The sequence below is a fragment of the Hyperolius riggenbachi genome, chromosome 2 (genome assembly GCF_040937935.1).
Source record: "Hyperolius riggenbachi isolate aHypRig1 chromosome 2, aHypRig1.pri, whole genome shotgun sequence".
Taxonomy (NCBI): domain Eukaryota; kingdom Metazoa; phylum Chordata; class Amphibia; order Anura; family Hyperoliidae; genus Hyperolius; species Hyperolius riggenbachi.
Window position 1 is genome coordinate 437,251,344 of NC_090647.1, and position 15,254 is coordinate 437,266,597.

At 43.1% G+C, this 15,254-nt stretch overlaps 1 protein-coding gene across 1 annotated transcript in view; it reads right to left on the minus strand.

Annotated features, from left to right (window-relative positions):
* Window positions 1-15,254, minus strand: part of POLA1 (DNA polymerase alpha 1, catalytic subunit) — a 463,756-nt gene that overhangs the window by 342,001 nt on the left and 106,501 nt on the right. Inside the window, 5 exon segments of the mRNA XM_068269965.1 lie at window positions 2,838-2,962; window positions 6,327-6,392; window positions 6,395-6,424; window positions 9,247-9,370; window positions 12,501-12,630. Of these exon segments, the coding sequence (XP_068126066.1) occupies window positions 2,838-2,962; window positions 6,327-6,392; window positions 6,395-6,424; window positions 9,247-9,370; window positions 12,501-12,630 (475 nt within the window).

Consider the following 15,254-nt stretch of genomic DNA (forward strand, 5'->3'; position numbering starts at 1 on the left):
TAGCGCAGTTAGGCTGCAAAAAAGTGCCACACGTGGTATTGCTGTACTCAGGAGAAGTAGTATAATGTGTTTTTGTGTCAAGACTACTCCTCACGATTTAGGGCCCCTAAAATGCCAGGGCAGTATAGGAACCCCACTAATTACCCCATTTTAGAAAGAAGACACCCCAAGGTATTCCGTTAGGAGTATGGTGAGTTCATAGAAGATTTTATCTTTTGTCACAAGTTAGCGGAAATTGATTTTAAATTGTTTTTTTTTCACAAAGTGTCATTTTCCGCTAATTTGTGACAAAAAATAAAATCTTCTATGAACTCACCATACGCCTAACGGAATACCTTTGGGTGTCTTCTTTCTAGAATGGGGTCATTTGTGGGGTTCCTATACTGCCCTGGCATTTTAGGGGCCCTAAACCATGAGGAGTAGTCTTGAAACCAAATGTCGCAAAATGACCTGTAAAATCCTAAAGGTACTCATTGGACTTTGGACCCCTTAGCGCACTTAGGGTGTAAAAAAGTGCCACACATGTGGTACCGCCGTACTCAGGAGAAGTAGTATAATGTGTTTTGGGGTGTATTTTTACACATACCCATGCTGGGTGGGAGAAATATCTCTGTAAATGACAATTGTTTGATTTTTTTTTTACACACAATTGTCCATTTACAGAGAGATTTCTCCCACTCAGCATGGGTATGTGTAAAAATACACCCCAAAACACATTATACTACTTCTCCTGAGTACGGCGATACCACATGTGTGACACTTTTTTGCAGCCTAGGTGCGCAAAGGGGCCCAACGTCCTATTCACAGGTCATTTTGAGGCATTTGTTTTCTAGACTACTCCTCACGGTTTAGGGCCCCTAAAATGCCAGGGCAGTATAGGAACCCCACAAGTGACCCCATTTTAGAAAGAAGACACCCCAAGGTATTCCGTTAGGTGTATGGCGAGTTCATAGAAGATTTTGTTTTTTGTCACAAGTTAGTGAAAAATGACACTTTGTGAAAAAAAAAACAATAAAAATCAATTTCCGCTAACTTTTGACAAAAAAATAAAATCTTCTATGAACTCGTCATACACCTAACAGAATACCTTTGGGTGTCTTTTTTTCTAAAATGGTGTCACTTGTGGGGTTCCTATACCGCCCTGGCATTTTATGGGCCCAAAACCGTGAGTAGTCTGGAAACCAAATGTCTCAAAATGACTGTTCAGGGGTATAAGCATCTGCAAATTTTGATGACAGGTGGTCTATGAGGGGGCGAATTTTGTGGAACCGGTCATAAGCATAATTTTAGATGACAGGTTGTATTGGGCCTGATCTGATGGATAGGAGTGCTAGGGGGGTGACAGGAGGTGATTGATGGGTGTCTCAGGGGGTGGTTAGAGGAGAAAATAGATGCAATCAATGCACTGGGGAGGTTATCGGAAGGGGGTCTGAGGGGGATCTGATGGTTTTGCCGAGTGATCAGGAGCCCACACGGGGCAAATTAGGGCCTGATCTGATGGGTAGGTGTGCTAGGGGGTGACAGGAGGTGATTGATGGGTGTCTCAAGGTGTGATTAGAGGGGGGAATAGATGCAAGCAATGCACTGGCGAAGTGATCAGGGCTGGGGTCTGAGGGCATTCTGAGGGTGTGGGCGGGTGATTGAGTGCCCTAGGGGCAGATAGGAGTCTAATCTGATGGGTAGCAGTGACAGGGGGTGATTGATGGGTAATTAGTGGGTGTTTAGGGTAGAGAACCGATGTAAACAATGCACTTGGAAGGTGATCGGACGTCGGGCGATCTACTGGTGTGGGTGGGTGATCAGATTGCCCGCAAGGGGCAGGTTAGGGGATGATTGATGGGTGGCAGTGACAGGGGGTGATTGACAGGTGATCAGTGGGTTATTACAGGGGGGATAGAGGCATACAGTACACAGGGGGGGGGGGTCTGGGGAGAATCTGAGGGGTGGGGGGTGATGAGGAGGGAGCATGGGGCAGTTTAGGGAATAAAAAAAATAGTGTGGACAGATAGTGACAGGGAGTGATTGATGGGTGATTAGGGGGGTGATTGGGTGCAAACAGGGGTCTGGGGGGTGGGCGGTCTGAGGGGTGCTGTGGGTGATCAGGGGGCAGGGGGGGGAAATCCGTGTGCTTGGGTGCAGACTAGCTGTCCAATTGCCAATCACCCAGTATCTCCCTCTGTGCATATGTATATCTATAATAGAAACAACCTTTTAGCCTATTGCAATGTTAGTGGGTGCGCGGTCTAGTTTTTTTTCTTGTCTGCCAGTAGTAAAGATGATTACGTGCAGACTCATTGTGGATCACACAACATGAACAGACTACATGGCGAATATCAATCATTTCTTGATCTCTCTTCTATTTTTTAACTTCTCACTTTGCAATGTATTCATTTATTTTTTACCCTTTTCGCTGAAGTTCCTCTTTAAAATATTGCACTATTTACCTTTGTAAATAAAAAAAGGCAGTGTACCCCCTACCCCTTCTGTGTAGTGGAAATGCAGGCATGCTTCTCTGTGATGTGTTTCTCCAGTCTTTACACCAGAGGCTAGTGTGTAGTCATGAGCAGAGAGGAGGCAGGGCAAAATAAAACTCACTCCAGCATTCCAGCCTCCTATGTAACAGGGATCCATAGCATAGGGGACTATTTTATCAGTCAGAGGAGAGATAAGCCTGTGCTAATGCAAATGTTCGTGCCGGTGCACTTTACAATAAAGAAAAATATTTTCATAATAAATGTAGCAGTTACTTCCCAACATGGTTTTATAAATTCAGTTATACTGATCATATTACAATGATGTTGGTGACACACTGGCTTGCCATTGAATATCCTACTAACCTCTTTTGAATTTTTTGCATTGGCAGCAGTACGGTGCACAGTAGTAAAACAAATGTTGTACTCTTGTATGATTGAGGGATACAAGCTGTTGAAATCCAGAAGCAAGATGAATTTGTCATAGAAACCTATAAAGAATAAATGGACATTACATGAATTACTGAGTGCAGGGACATTAGAAATCCAATTAGATGTGAATAGGCCTTTATTCTTATTATGGCTGTATAGTGTACTGGTTAAGGGTTCTGCCTCTGACACAGGATACCTGGGTTTGAACCTTAGCTCTTTCGATTCAGTAAGCCAGCACCTATTAAGTAAGGAATCCTTGGGCTAGACTCACAAACACTGCTACTGCCCACTGAGCATGCCCTAGTGGCTGCAGCTCTGGTGGCTTTGAGTCCGCCAGGAGAAAAGTACAATATAAATATTTGTCTTGCGTCTTGTCTTATTACATGATTAGCGCTATACTCTCTTCATGCCCTGCTTACCAGTGTCTATACCAAATGTGGTCAATTTGCTGCATGTGCTTAAGTATAGCAGCTTACATCACCACAAATTCAAATCTCAGTTCACTACCAATGGTGAAACCCATGCAGCAGTGTCTACCTTTTGGTATCATATTAATTAGAACGTTCAGCGAAGACAAGTATTCCTGTATGTATTTCGCTGTCCTGAGTAGTTGGATGGTGCCAGTTGTCAGTTATTTTACAAAATAGGAGTTTATATATTTAAATTACATATAAAAATAGTCAAAGTGGTGGTAAGTCTCATACAGCTAAAAACATAGGTGATTGCTCAGAACCTTGGTGATTTTTCTCAAAATCGCTGCCTAGGCTCTGGCCACACCCCCTGCTCAGCAACCTCTTCCTGGTTGGTGGCTGCCAAGCTGGGGGCAGGCTATAGCCATGCAGGCAGAGGTCTCCGAAGAGCTTTGGCTGTATACGGAAACATGGCCGACGCACTGCCGAGGGGGGGCTTAACCACTTATTGACAGGCTGACTTATAAAAACGTCCTGCAACGCCCTTAATGGCTCCAGGACAAGTCAGACAGTGCTTCTGCCCCTGTGCGCGTGCACATGCGCGCTCCCGCGATAGTGAAAAAAAAACACCAAAGAAATCAAAGTAATTACTGAAAATAAATATCAACCCCAAAAAGCCCAAATAATAATAAAAAAAATAGATTTAGATCATTTCATTGTGATTAGTAGTGATTAAGCTATTGCCAAATGAAAGGGATGGGCACTGAAAGGGGAAAATCGCTCGTCAGTTAGGGTAAAAAACGCTCTTGGGTAAAGTGGTTAAAGGGAAATAGATATAGCAGTCTCCTTATTCCTCTGACTTCAGACGTCCTTTAAAGCAAACCTGTGCCATAAAAAAAAATTTGTGCCATCAGTTTTTGTATTTGAACCGTGTAGATTTCCTGAATCAAGTTTTTAATTACACACGTGGAAACACAAAATTTGTGGCTCATAGCTGCCTTCTTGCTCTTTGTATCTAAGCATGACTGTTGGTACCTCTGAAACATTTTGGTTGCTTTCTATTGTCAATTGTTACGCAAAAGATATGCAAATAGAACAAGAACTATGAATGATTGCTTTGGGCAACAGACAGAAATGCTTCCCACATGTAAGACCCTGACCGTATTTTTACCATCACAGTATTTCTGGCCATGAAAATTTTTTTCAGGGTAATTGAAGAGCAGTGTCTACTAATCCTGTCACCAGTATCACATGACAAAGTGACAGCTGGCCAATGGAAGCAGTTCTGTAAGTCAGGAAGGGGAGGGTACAATTTATTACAGACAGTTGGCTGAAGGTGTAATGGTTAAGGGCTCTGTCTCTGACACAGGAGACAAGGGTTCGAATCTCGGCTCTGCCTGTTCAGTAAGCCAGCACTAATTCAGTAGGAGACCTTTGGCAAGTCTCCCTTACACTGCTACTGCCAATAGAGTGCACCCTAGTGGCTGCTGCTATGCTCTGGCGCTTTGAGTCCGCAAGGAGAAAAGCGCAATATAAATGTTATTTGTCTTGTCTTAAAGGACGTCTGAAGTGAGAGGGGGAAGCTGCCATATTTATTTCTTATTAAAAAATGCAAATTGGCTGGCTGGCTGTCCTGCTGACCCTTTGCCTCTAATTCTATTAACTATTGACACTGAACTAGCATGCAGATCAGGTGTAAGGCCTGGAACCCACTAGGAGCGCTTTGTGATTTGAAAAGCCCTTGCTAATGTAATGGCATGGCCAGTGAACTGGTATTGTTAAAACAATTAAATAAATATTAAATACATAAATTATTATGTTAAATAAATAAATATGTCAGCCTCAATATCGCCCTCACTTCAGGTGTCCTTTAACCTCTTCAGGACCACAGGCTTTACCTCCCCTAAAGACATGTCCATTTTTTGTACAATAGGCCACTGCAGCTTTAAGGCCAAGCTGCAGGGCCACACAACACAGCACATAGGTGATCCCCCCTCCCTTTTCACCCCACCAACAGAGGTTTCTGTTGGTGGGGTCAGATCGCCCCCAGGTTTCATTGTTCATTTTGTATAAATATTTTTTTTAATTAAATTTTCCTTTTTTAAATTATTTTAATTCCCCTCCCTCCCCCATCTGCATATCACAGCGGATCGCTTCTGTGTCTCCCAGGGGTACAGCCCTTTCACACGGCTGTCCCCAGTACAGCGCTGCTGTATATCACAGCACTGTACATGCTAATTAGACGGCAGTTTCACGATCTAACAGTCACTGAGCGGTGATCACCGCTGGGAGACTGAAGGCGGAGCGGAGCTCTGCCTACCAAGCGGAGATGCACACACGATCTCCTGCAAAGGCCAGCCCCAGGACTTTATTCCGATCGGCGTTAGGTGGTCCTGGGGCTACCGCCACAGTCACGCCCATGCGGTTTAAAGAAAAAAGCCTATGGAGCCCAGAGAACTGGTGCCCATTCCAGTGCTGGCTTCCCCATAGCAGCATTTGACTTAATTAGTCAAATACTGCTCTCTCCACCCCCGAAGGGAAGCTTCGGAAGTCTTCGGGGAGCCCAAGTGCTCCGGAGGATGGGCGGCTCCATACTGTGCACACGTGAGCACCCTCTCTCATGCCTGCACGCGCAGTATGGAGCCGCCTGTCTTCGGGAGGACTCTGCTCCCAAAGTCCCCCGCGGCGGGGGATTTGAACAGAGAAGCTGCCGCTGCAATGGGGGCACTGGGAGAGGAGAGGGAAGGCTAACTAGGACCCAGGGCCTTCGCTCGTTTTTTTTATAGAGAGAATCCCATTAGCTTTGAGAAAAGGCAATATCAGAGCAAAGAAAATTGCATGGAAGCCAACATGAAGTAATCAGTAGATGGAACCTATATAATGTTTTTACAGATTTGTTTTACTTCAATGGATTTAGAAACAAAGCCATGTTAAAGCTAGTTTATTGCAAAGCTAAATGTATGAAAACATTTGCAATTTCTGTTAATGGGAAAACACAGTTAAGACTTCTCACCAACTTTAGGGTCCAGCACTAAGCCACCCACATATGCAGCCTTCTTTCGACCTCTCTTATTTTGTGTTGATCCGTATCCATATCGTCATCATCATCACCTGCAATGTGCAGAAAATCACTAGTCATTTGAACGATAATCTCAGACTACAACTAAGCTGAATGTACGGCACAACTTACTAGCAGAATTACAGTTCTGAATTAGATAACAGATCCACCACTGGCTTAAATAGTCATTCCACAAATACAAATTTAGATCAGTTTCTGCCCAAACATTAGCTGTGGTAGACTTGAAGCATTGTAGGCCCCACTCAGCTGGAGCCTGTAACAGGATCTCAGAATTGAAATTAGTGAGAAGCCTGCACTCTAAGCAACCTCTGCACTGTAACTGTGGAGATGGTCAATGAGATGCAAATCAGAGTTCATGCAGGATATATTTTGTGTGCAAATTAATGCATCTTAAAAACAGACCAATGACCTCCTGGTAAAGTGGCATTTGATTGGTCTGTTTCAATCTGTAGAAATTTTCATAATCCTGTATGAACTTAGAATGATTTGCATCTCATTGAACTTCCCCAAGCATCAGTCCTGCAGTTTCCAATTCCTGGTATAGGTGGGAAATATACACAACCAGACTATGCCTGTTCGGCCCAATGCCACCTACAGTATAAACGGACTGTGCTTGTTCTGCCCACTGGCACCTACAAATGAATTGCTCCTGTTCAGCCCCGCTGCCATCTACAAGTGGACTGTGCTTGTTCAGTCCGCTGCCATCTACAAGTGGAATGCGCCTGTTCAGCCCGCTGCCATCTACAAATGGAATGCGCCTGCTCAGCCCCCTGCCATTTACAAGTGGAATGCGCCTGCTCAGGCCCCCTGCCATTTACAAGTGGAATGCGCCTGCTCAGCCCCCTGCCATTTACAAGTGGAATGCGCCTGCTCAGCCCCCTGCCATTTACAAGTGGAATGCGCCTGCTCAGCCCCCTGCCATTTACAAGTGGGATGCGCCTGTTGGCCCCCTGCCATCTACAAGTGGAATGTGCCTGCTCAGCCCCCTGCCATTTACAAGTGAATGTGCCTGTTCAGCTTGCTGCCATCTACAAGTGGAATGCACCTGTTCAGGCCCCCCTGCCATTTACAAGTGGAATGTGCCTGTTCAGCTCGCTGCCATCTACAAGTGGGATGCGCCTGTTGGCCCCCTGCCATTTACAAGTGGAATGTGCCTGTTCAGCTCGCTGCCATCTACAAGTGGGATGCGCCTGTTGGCCCCCTGCCATTTACAAGTGGAATGTGCCTGTTCAGCCCGCTGCATCTACAAGTGGGATGCGCCTGTTCAGCTTGCTGCCATCTACAAGTGGGATGCGCCTGTTGGCCCCCTGCCATTTACAAGTGGAATGTGCCTGTTCAGCTCGCTGCCATCTACAAGTGGAATGTGCCTGTTCAGCCCGCTGCCATCTACAAATGGAATGCGCCTGTTGGCCCCCTGCCATTTACAAGTGGAATGTGCCTGCTCAGCCCCTGCCATTTACAAGTGGAATGTGCCTGTTCAGCTTGCTGCCATCTACAAGTGGAATGCACCTGTTCAGCTCGCTGCCATCTACAAGTGGAATGTGCCTGTTCAGCTCGCTGCCATCTACAAGTGGAATGTGCCTGTTCAGCTTGCTGCCATCTACAAGTGGAATGTGCCTGTTCAGCTCGCTGCCATCTACAAGTGGAATGCACCTGTTCAGCTCGCTGCCATCTACAAGTGGAATGTGCCTGTTCAGCTCGCTGCCATCTACAAGTGGAATGTGCCTGTTCAGCCTCGCTGCCATCTACAAGTGGAATGTGCCTGTCAGTCTAATGGGGACAGAAGTAGGACAACACCAAGGGGGACAGGAGGAGGACACAAAGAAGGACAGGAGGAGGATGACACAAAGGGGGACAGGAGGAGGATGACACAAAGGGGGACAGGAGGAGGATGACACAAAGGGGGACAGGAGGAGGATGACACAAAGGGGACAGGAGAAAGATGACAATAATTGGGGGGAGCACATCTATAAGATCCCCCAGGACCATGGACACACCGGGTTTAGTTACGTTTATTTCCCTGGTTTTGGTCCTCTAAACCTAGGTGTGTCTTATAGCCCAGAGCCTCTTATAGTCTGAAAAAATACGGTATTTTGGAAAATATTAGAGTCCCCTGTTCAAAACTCAGCAAAGACACTATCTGCATGGAAGTTGTATGTTTTCAACCGATTTGTGTAATTTTCTCTAAGCACAAAGGTTTTATCTCACATCTACCCCCCCCCCCCCCCCCAAAAAGCCTGTCAGTACATGGCCCATTTGTGCGAAGCCAGTTAACCTATGTTGGGCATATTATTATTATTTATATAGCGCTGACATCTTCCGCAGCGCTATGCTGCGGAGGAGCTCACAATCTAATTCCTACCATAGTCGTATGTCTATGTATGTATTGTAGTCTAGGGCCAATTTTTAGGAGGAAGCCAATTAACTTATCAGTGTGTTTTTGGGATGTGGGAGGAAACCGGAGTGCCCGGAGGACATTAGATGGTAAGCTCTGAAAAACATTTAGTGACACATTTATGTACTATGTAAAGTACAGCAGAAAGTGTCAACAAAATGAATAAAAGCAATTCATAACAATAACTACTGTTCATGTTATCAGCAATCAGCCATGTATATTTGACTTTTGCAGCCTGAAAGAATAAAAAGGAGAACCAGCTGCAGTTCCACAGATATGATCTATCGCCTCTATTCTTTGATCAGTGGGGCTGCCCAGATTCTTAGGGGAAACAAAATAAGAGTGTTTGGATATATGCACAAATTAATATTTATACGTTACCTTATAGCAGTGTAGCAACTTAATTTAAGCTGAAAGTATGAGCCTAATGGGAACACAAAAAATGCACTAAAAGAAAGCTTACCACAGTCTGCTGATTCTTCTTGAAAACCTGCTTGTCAGGCACTAAGAAGTCATTTTCATAGAAAGCATGAAGCAGAAGGTATTCATTTCGCTCTGAGCGTCCGCCCATCAATGTCCTTGACTGTTCAAAAGAAAAGAAATATACACCCTGAATCTTCGGAGCAATTTCTTCAGAAAAACTTAGAGGTCTAAACCATAAAAATTTCATAACCAATAAATTAAAAAACAAATGTAAGGTAACAAAAGCAGTCTATGCAAGCATAAAGTCAGAGACACTCACACCTCCACAACACGATACCTGAGCCTCTTGATAGGTCACTAGGGTCCAATGGAGAGGCTTTTAAGAAAAGTACCCACATGAAGATGCAACAGGCAATCAGTGGTGACAAAAGATCGTTCGCCAATGCATCTCCAGCAAAGGCGTACCTTGTGTGAGTGTCAGTGGCTATTTTAACGATTGCTTGGCCAGTGGTCCATCATGATGGCCATACAATACAAATGACTGGTGCGGGTGGTCACACGTCAGTAACCATCGTTTAACAAACTTTTGCCTGAAATATTACACAATATCCGGAAAGGATCATTTGGTCTTAAAAAAACAAACAAAAAAAACAAACAATCGGCTGAAAAATTGCATCGTGGACATGGACCTTTAGGTCAGCATACAAGCCTATAAATGCCTATGGAAGCTCTTCGTACAGCATGGTAAGAAATAAGTGGGCAAAAAGGCTTGAAAAAAAAACAACACACTAAAGATGGATGCACAATAGTAAAATTTGACCAATATGTGAGTAGCTCAAAGCTTTTAACTTTCCAAACCAAAAATCATAGAACCACACATACAAACTGCCTGGCAGTGACCAGCAATGAGAGCACAACCACAACAAACATTTAGAGAACACCACAATTGTTTTTCTTTTCATAACCCATACCAGCAGATTCACAAGGAAAAAGCCAAAGCTGCGCATTCCACCATCAAAAAAGAGAAAGACATTTACTCGTTACAGGGAACACGTTTTGGAATGGAATGGCACACAAAATGACATTTTCCTTTTAAACCAGCGCAACACGATTTTGGAAAGATGAATACGCTGACAAGACACATCATCTCTGTCAACGGAGTCAGTTTGTTACAGTCGCTTGATTCAGTAAGAGCGACATGCTATGAAACTAGATCATTTCTAGTCATTAGAAATTTCAAGCTGAATTTGATGCACTCACTGGATGGAAAGGGGAAACTTACATTTAAAAAATAAATAAATAAAATAAGATGAAGGGAAAAAAAACTCTTATAAAAGAGTGAAAGACGAGACAGAATTGATAGTCTTATGTAGAGGTACAATATGGAAGAGGATGGTGGATAGCTGGTGGGAAAATATGACACGCACATATAATTAAATTAAAGCATGCAATTATATAATTCAAATTTCTCAACAGACAAAATATAGTGAGTATTTTATTCTTATTGTAGTAATATACTTGTAACAGACGAAGTTTAGTTAAAAAAAAAAAGAAAAGAAAAAAGGTCAGTATCAACAAGAATTTGCTTTCACACACGTCTGTACTCTTAAAGGACCACTATCGCCAAAAGTGTAAAATTTTAATTAAATGTAAACACATACAAATAAGAAGTACATTTCTTGCAGAGTAAAATGACCTATAAACTACCTTTCTCCTATGATGCTGTCACTTACAGTAAGTAGTAGAAATCTGACATTACCAAAGGTTTTGGGCTAGACCATTCTCAGCATGGCCTTTATTCTTGATAAAAACACGCCCTGAAAAAGATTTATACAAAGATGGTGGCCAGCCTCCCTGTTCGCTGCACACTTTTTTTGGAAGTTGGACGGAGCAACTGCCATTCAAGCGCTTTTGAAAATAAAGAAAACCCTGAGAATCCCCCCATGAGGAGATGAGCTGATCTAAAACCTGTGAGGAGATGAGCTGGTCTAAAACCTGTCGGTTCTATCCGATTTCTATTACCTACTGTAAGTGACAGCAACATAGGGGAAAAGTAATTTAGGTCTCATTTTACTCTGGGAAAAATGTACTTCTTATTTGTATATGTTCACATATATTTAAAATTTTAACATTTTGCGATAGCGGTCCTTTAAAGGGGTTCTCCAGTGTATTTTAAAAAGCTAAAACTGACACTTAGTCCCAAATTCACACTTGCAAAACTCAAAATGCTAGCGCTTTTGCTAGCTGAGTTTTGCTCAGGCATTTTTGGGCGATTAACGCGGAAAAAAATCACCATTCACACGTGGCGATTTTTTCGCATTCCCGTTTAGCGCTTCTATAGCACAAAACGCGATTGCCATAAAATCGCCTTAAAATGGTGCAGGCTACACGTTTGCGTTAGGCGATTTGCGTTAATCGCCGGTGATTAACGCAAATTGCCCAAATTTGAACGGGCCCATAGGGTATTATTGCACTAGCGCTTTAAAAAAGCGGTAGCGCTTGAACGTTTTGCCGAAATCGCAGGCAAAACCCTTTGTGTGAATGGGCCCTTACCTGGGGCTTCTATCAGCCCCCTGCAGCTGTAACGTCCCGCACCGTCCTCCTGAGATGCTCTGTTTCCCACTGCCGGCACCGGGCTAATTTTTCGTCTAACTAGACGAATAAAACTGCGGCTGTGTGGCCGTGCTCGCTCCTGTGCGCGTCATCGGGAGCTTACTGTGCAGGCAAAAGTGGCTCACAAGGTTTATTGTTCCTTCACTTGAAAGCAAGACATCTATACAAAACATTGACAGCCAAAAAACACTACTGCTTGTTTCTCAATTCCTAGTTTTTACATGTAGCTAGCCAGGAGTAGGATGGGAGCCACTAATGCCCAGCCACAAAAAAAACAAGCAAAAAAAACCTGACACGCAGATGCAGCAGACATAGGGGGAATCTTTAGTCAAGACCAAGCTTTACAATAATAATAATAATAAAAGAAAAGACTGCAAACCTTCATGCACTGCAAGAAGAGATGGTCAATCAGATGCAAATAATTCTGACTTTAATGTATATTGAATGCAGCTTGAAATTGTCCAAGATTGACTTCCTGCTTAAACGGATTAGTCCACTTTCAAGCTGTACATGCATGAAATTGCATGCATACAAAGCAGATATACCTTACATCGCATGGACTATCAATAATTGGAACAAAGCAAAACTGTAGAGGAAATGACATGTGAGAGTATGCCAGACTGGATACTGTTACTGGTGAATGGACAATGCTTACTGTCAAATCCTAAAATCCTTACCAGAACATTTCCTGCAATATTGGTGATCTGAAGCGCCAAGGGGAGAACATTCAGCTCACACATGATCTGTAGGATAAATCTGGCATCCTTCCAGGTATGCTCCAACATGTTCACTAGTTGTAAGGAATCACTGCAGGGACAGGTACATCGTCATAGTAAATCAAATGTTCAGATTTGTTAGAAAACAGAAAATAAATGTACACAGGATAAATTGTAAGTATAGTGTTAAGGCGAGGTTTACCACAATTCTATTTCTATGGGAGAACAAAACAGAGCAATTTAAAATTAGGGCTGTCAATAAGATGCAAATATTTCTGAGTTGATGCAGGGTTAGGCAAATGTATACAACTTGAAAATGGACCAATCCAATTCTACATTGGTGGGATTGGACTGATCCATTTTCAAGATGCATCTATTTGTATAGAACACTTTCATAATCCTTAATTATCTAGGAATTATTTGCATCTCATTGACCATGCCTATTTATTATTAAATAAACATAAAACAGCCATGCTGTAGCAAAATGGCTGCTATATATGTATACCATGTGTAGAACAGTAAACTTGTCCCTTGACCAGCTAAATGAAAAAGCACAACACTCCATGTTATCCCTGATCATCTGCTCTCAAAAAGAGAAAGAAAAGAGAAAGAAAAAAGAAATAAATGTGAAGACTTTAGCCAAATCACCAACTACATTTGCTATAAAAATGTTTAACATTCGTGCATGAAAAGAGTATACGCCTGGCTTAAAGAGAACCCGAGGTGGGATTTAATTATGTTACTGGGGCACAGAGGCTGGTTGTGCACACTAAGACCAGCCTCCGTTGCCCCATGGTGTGCCTCCATGTCCCCCCCTGCGCCCCGCTATACCCCCCGCAGTGCTGGCGACACGCAGCGTGTCGCCAGCACAATGTTTACCTATGCGCTGTCAGTCAGCTCCTCCGCATCGGCGCTACCCGCCCGCGTCACTTCCCTCCTATCAGCGGGAGGGAAGGGACACGGGCGGGTAGCACCGATGCGGAGGAGGCGGGGGAGCGGCGCTGACAGACAGCGCATAGGTTAACATTGTGCTGGCGACACACTGCGTGTCGCCAGCACTGCGGGGGTATAGCGGCACGCAGGGGGGACATGGAGGCACACCATGGGGCAACGGAGGCTGGTCTTAGTGTGCACAACCAGCCTCTGTGCCCCAGTAACATAATTAAATCCCACCTCGGGTTCTCTTTAACTTGCATACAGAAACTTACAACTAGAAATGGGTATTTTGTCTCCTGCAGTCAGAGATAAAAAACAGTTTCTAGAAAGCCTGAAGAGTGGGGAACACACTGATAAGTTTGCCAAGACGAAAGGAAAGTAAACGTATTAACCTTTTGAGGCAACTCTATATGTTTATTTTAACAGCTTGTTCCTAGAGCTTATAATGGGCTATAGGAAGGATTGTTTGCTCCCCTCCCCACAAAGTGCTCAAATGAATCAAATCGGTTTCTGAGAGCAGAAAAAACTAAGGGATGAAAGTGGGAAAAGCACTACACTTCTGGCTTCTGTGTCACTTTAAAGAGAAACTCCGACCAAGAATTGAACTTTATCCCAATCAGTAGCTGATACCCACTTTTACATGAAAAATATAATGATTTTCACAAACAGACCATCAGGGGGCGCTGTATGACTGATTTTGTGCTGAAACCCCTCCCACAAGAGGCTCTGGTACCGTACGGTACTCTGGGCAAACTGCCACAATGTAACAATGACACACACAGGAAATGGCTGTTTATAGCTGTCTGTTAAAGCCAGAACAGCTACATAATCTGCCCACAGTAACAATGTCACCATGTAATACATGTCAGAATGTGAATCTGGGAGAGGAAAGATTTTACAATGAGCAAACTCTGACTAAATCATGTATACATAATTATTGTAAAAATTAAGCACCTTTTTATATTAAATTATTTTCACTGGAGTTCCTCTTTAAAGCAGAAAAACGATACAAGACTTTGGAAGAAAAAACTGGGCATTTCTAATTTAAATTAAAGAATCCATCTAAAAGCTATGCTATATGCAACAATGCTCCATTTCAGATCAGCCTGGCAAAGAGAAAATAGCTATTTTCAACTGCCGCTGCACACACCACCTTCAAATAAAATCCACATTTACCTTGAATTTGCAGAGGTCACACAAACACAAATTGACAAAATTTTAAATTCCTGTGCAAGGTAAGAGCAATTTCAGGCTGTATTTAGTTCAGTGTCCAGACCAATCTGTTCTAATGGAATATGAGGCTTTTACATTTCAAGAAGCTCTCAGTCTGTCACGTTCCGTGTGAGCCAAGTGATGTATCATTTAAGTTTCTACCTGTGCATTATTTCCAATGTAAAAGCTGCCTCTTCCATTATAAAGGTTGTTGTTTACAAGATTGGTCAGGTCACTGAACTGAATACAGACTTGTCAGCATATATTTTCTAACCTAAAGACGATTTTGATTTTTCAATGTCTCCGATGTGACCTATCCAAGGTTAGAAGCAGAGGTGCGCTGTATCATTAAATGGAATATTTGCAGTGTCAGGTGATAAAAATAAAAAGGAACAATTTTCATGTTGCTCTGATGAAAATGTGAAACATCACATACTTCAAACCCCAAATATCTAATGCATTTTACAAGTCTAGCAATTGCAGAAAGATTTTGCTGGTCTGCTCACAGCCCTAGAGACAATAAAAAAGGACACCAAAACAAAAAGATATTAAAGGACCTCTTTAGTG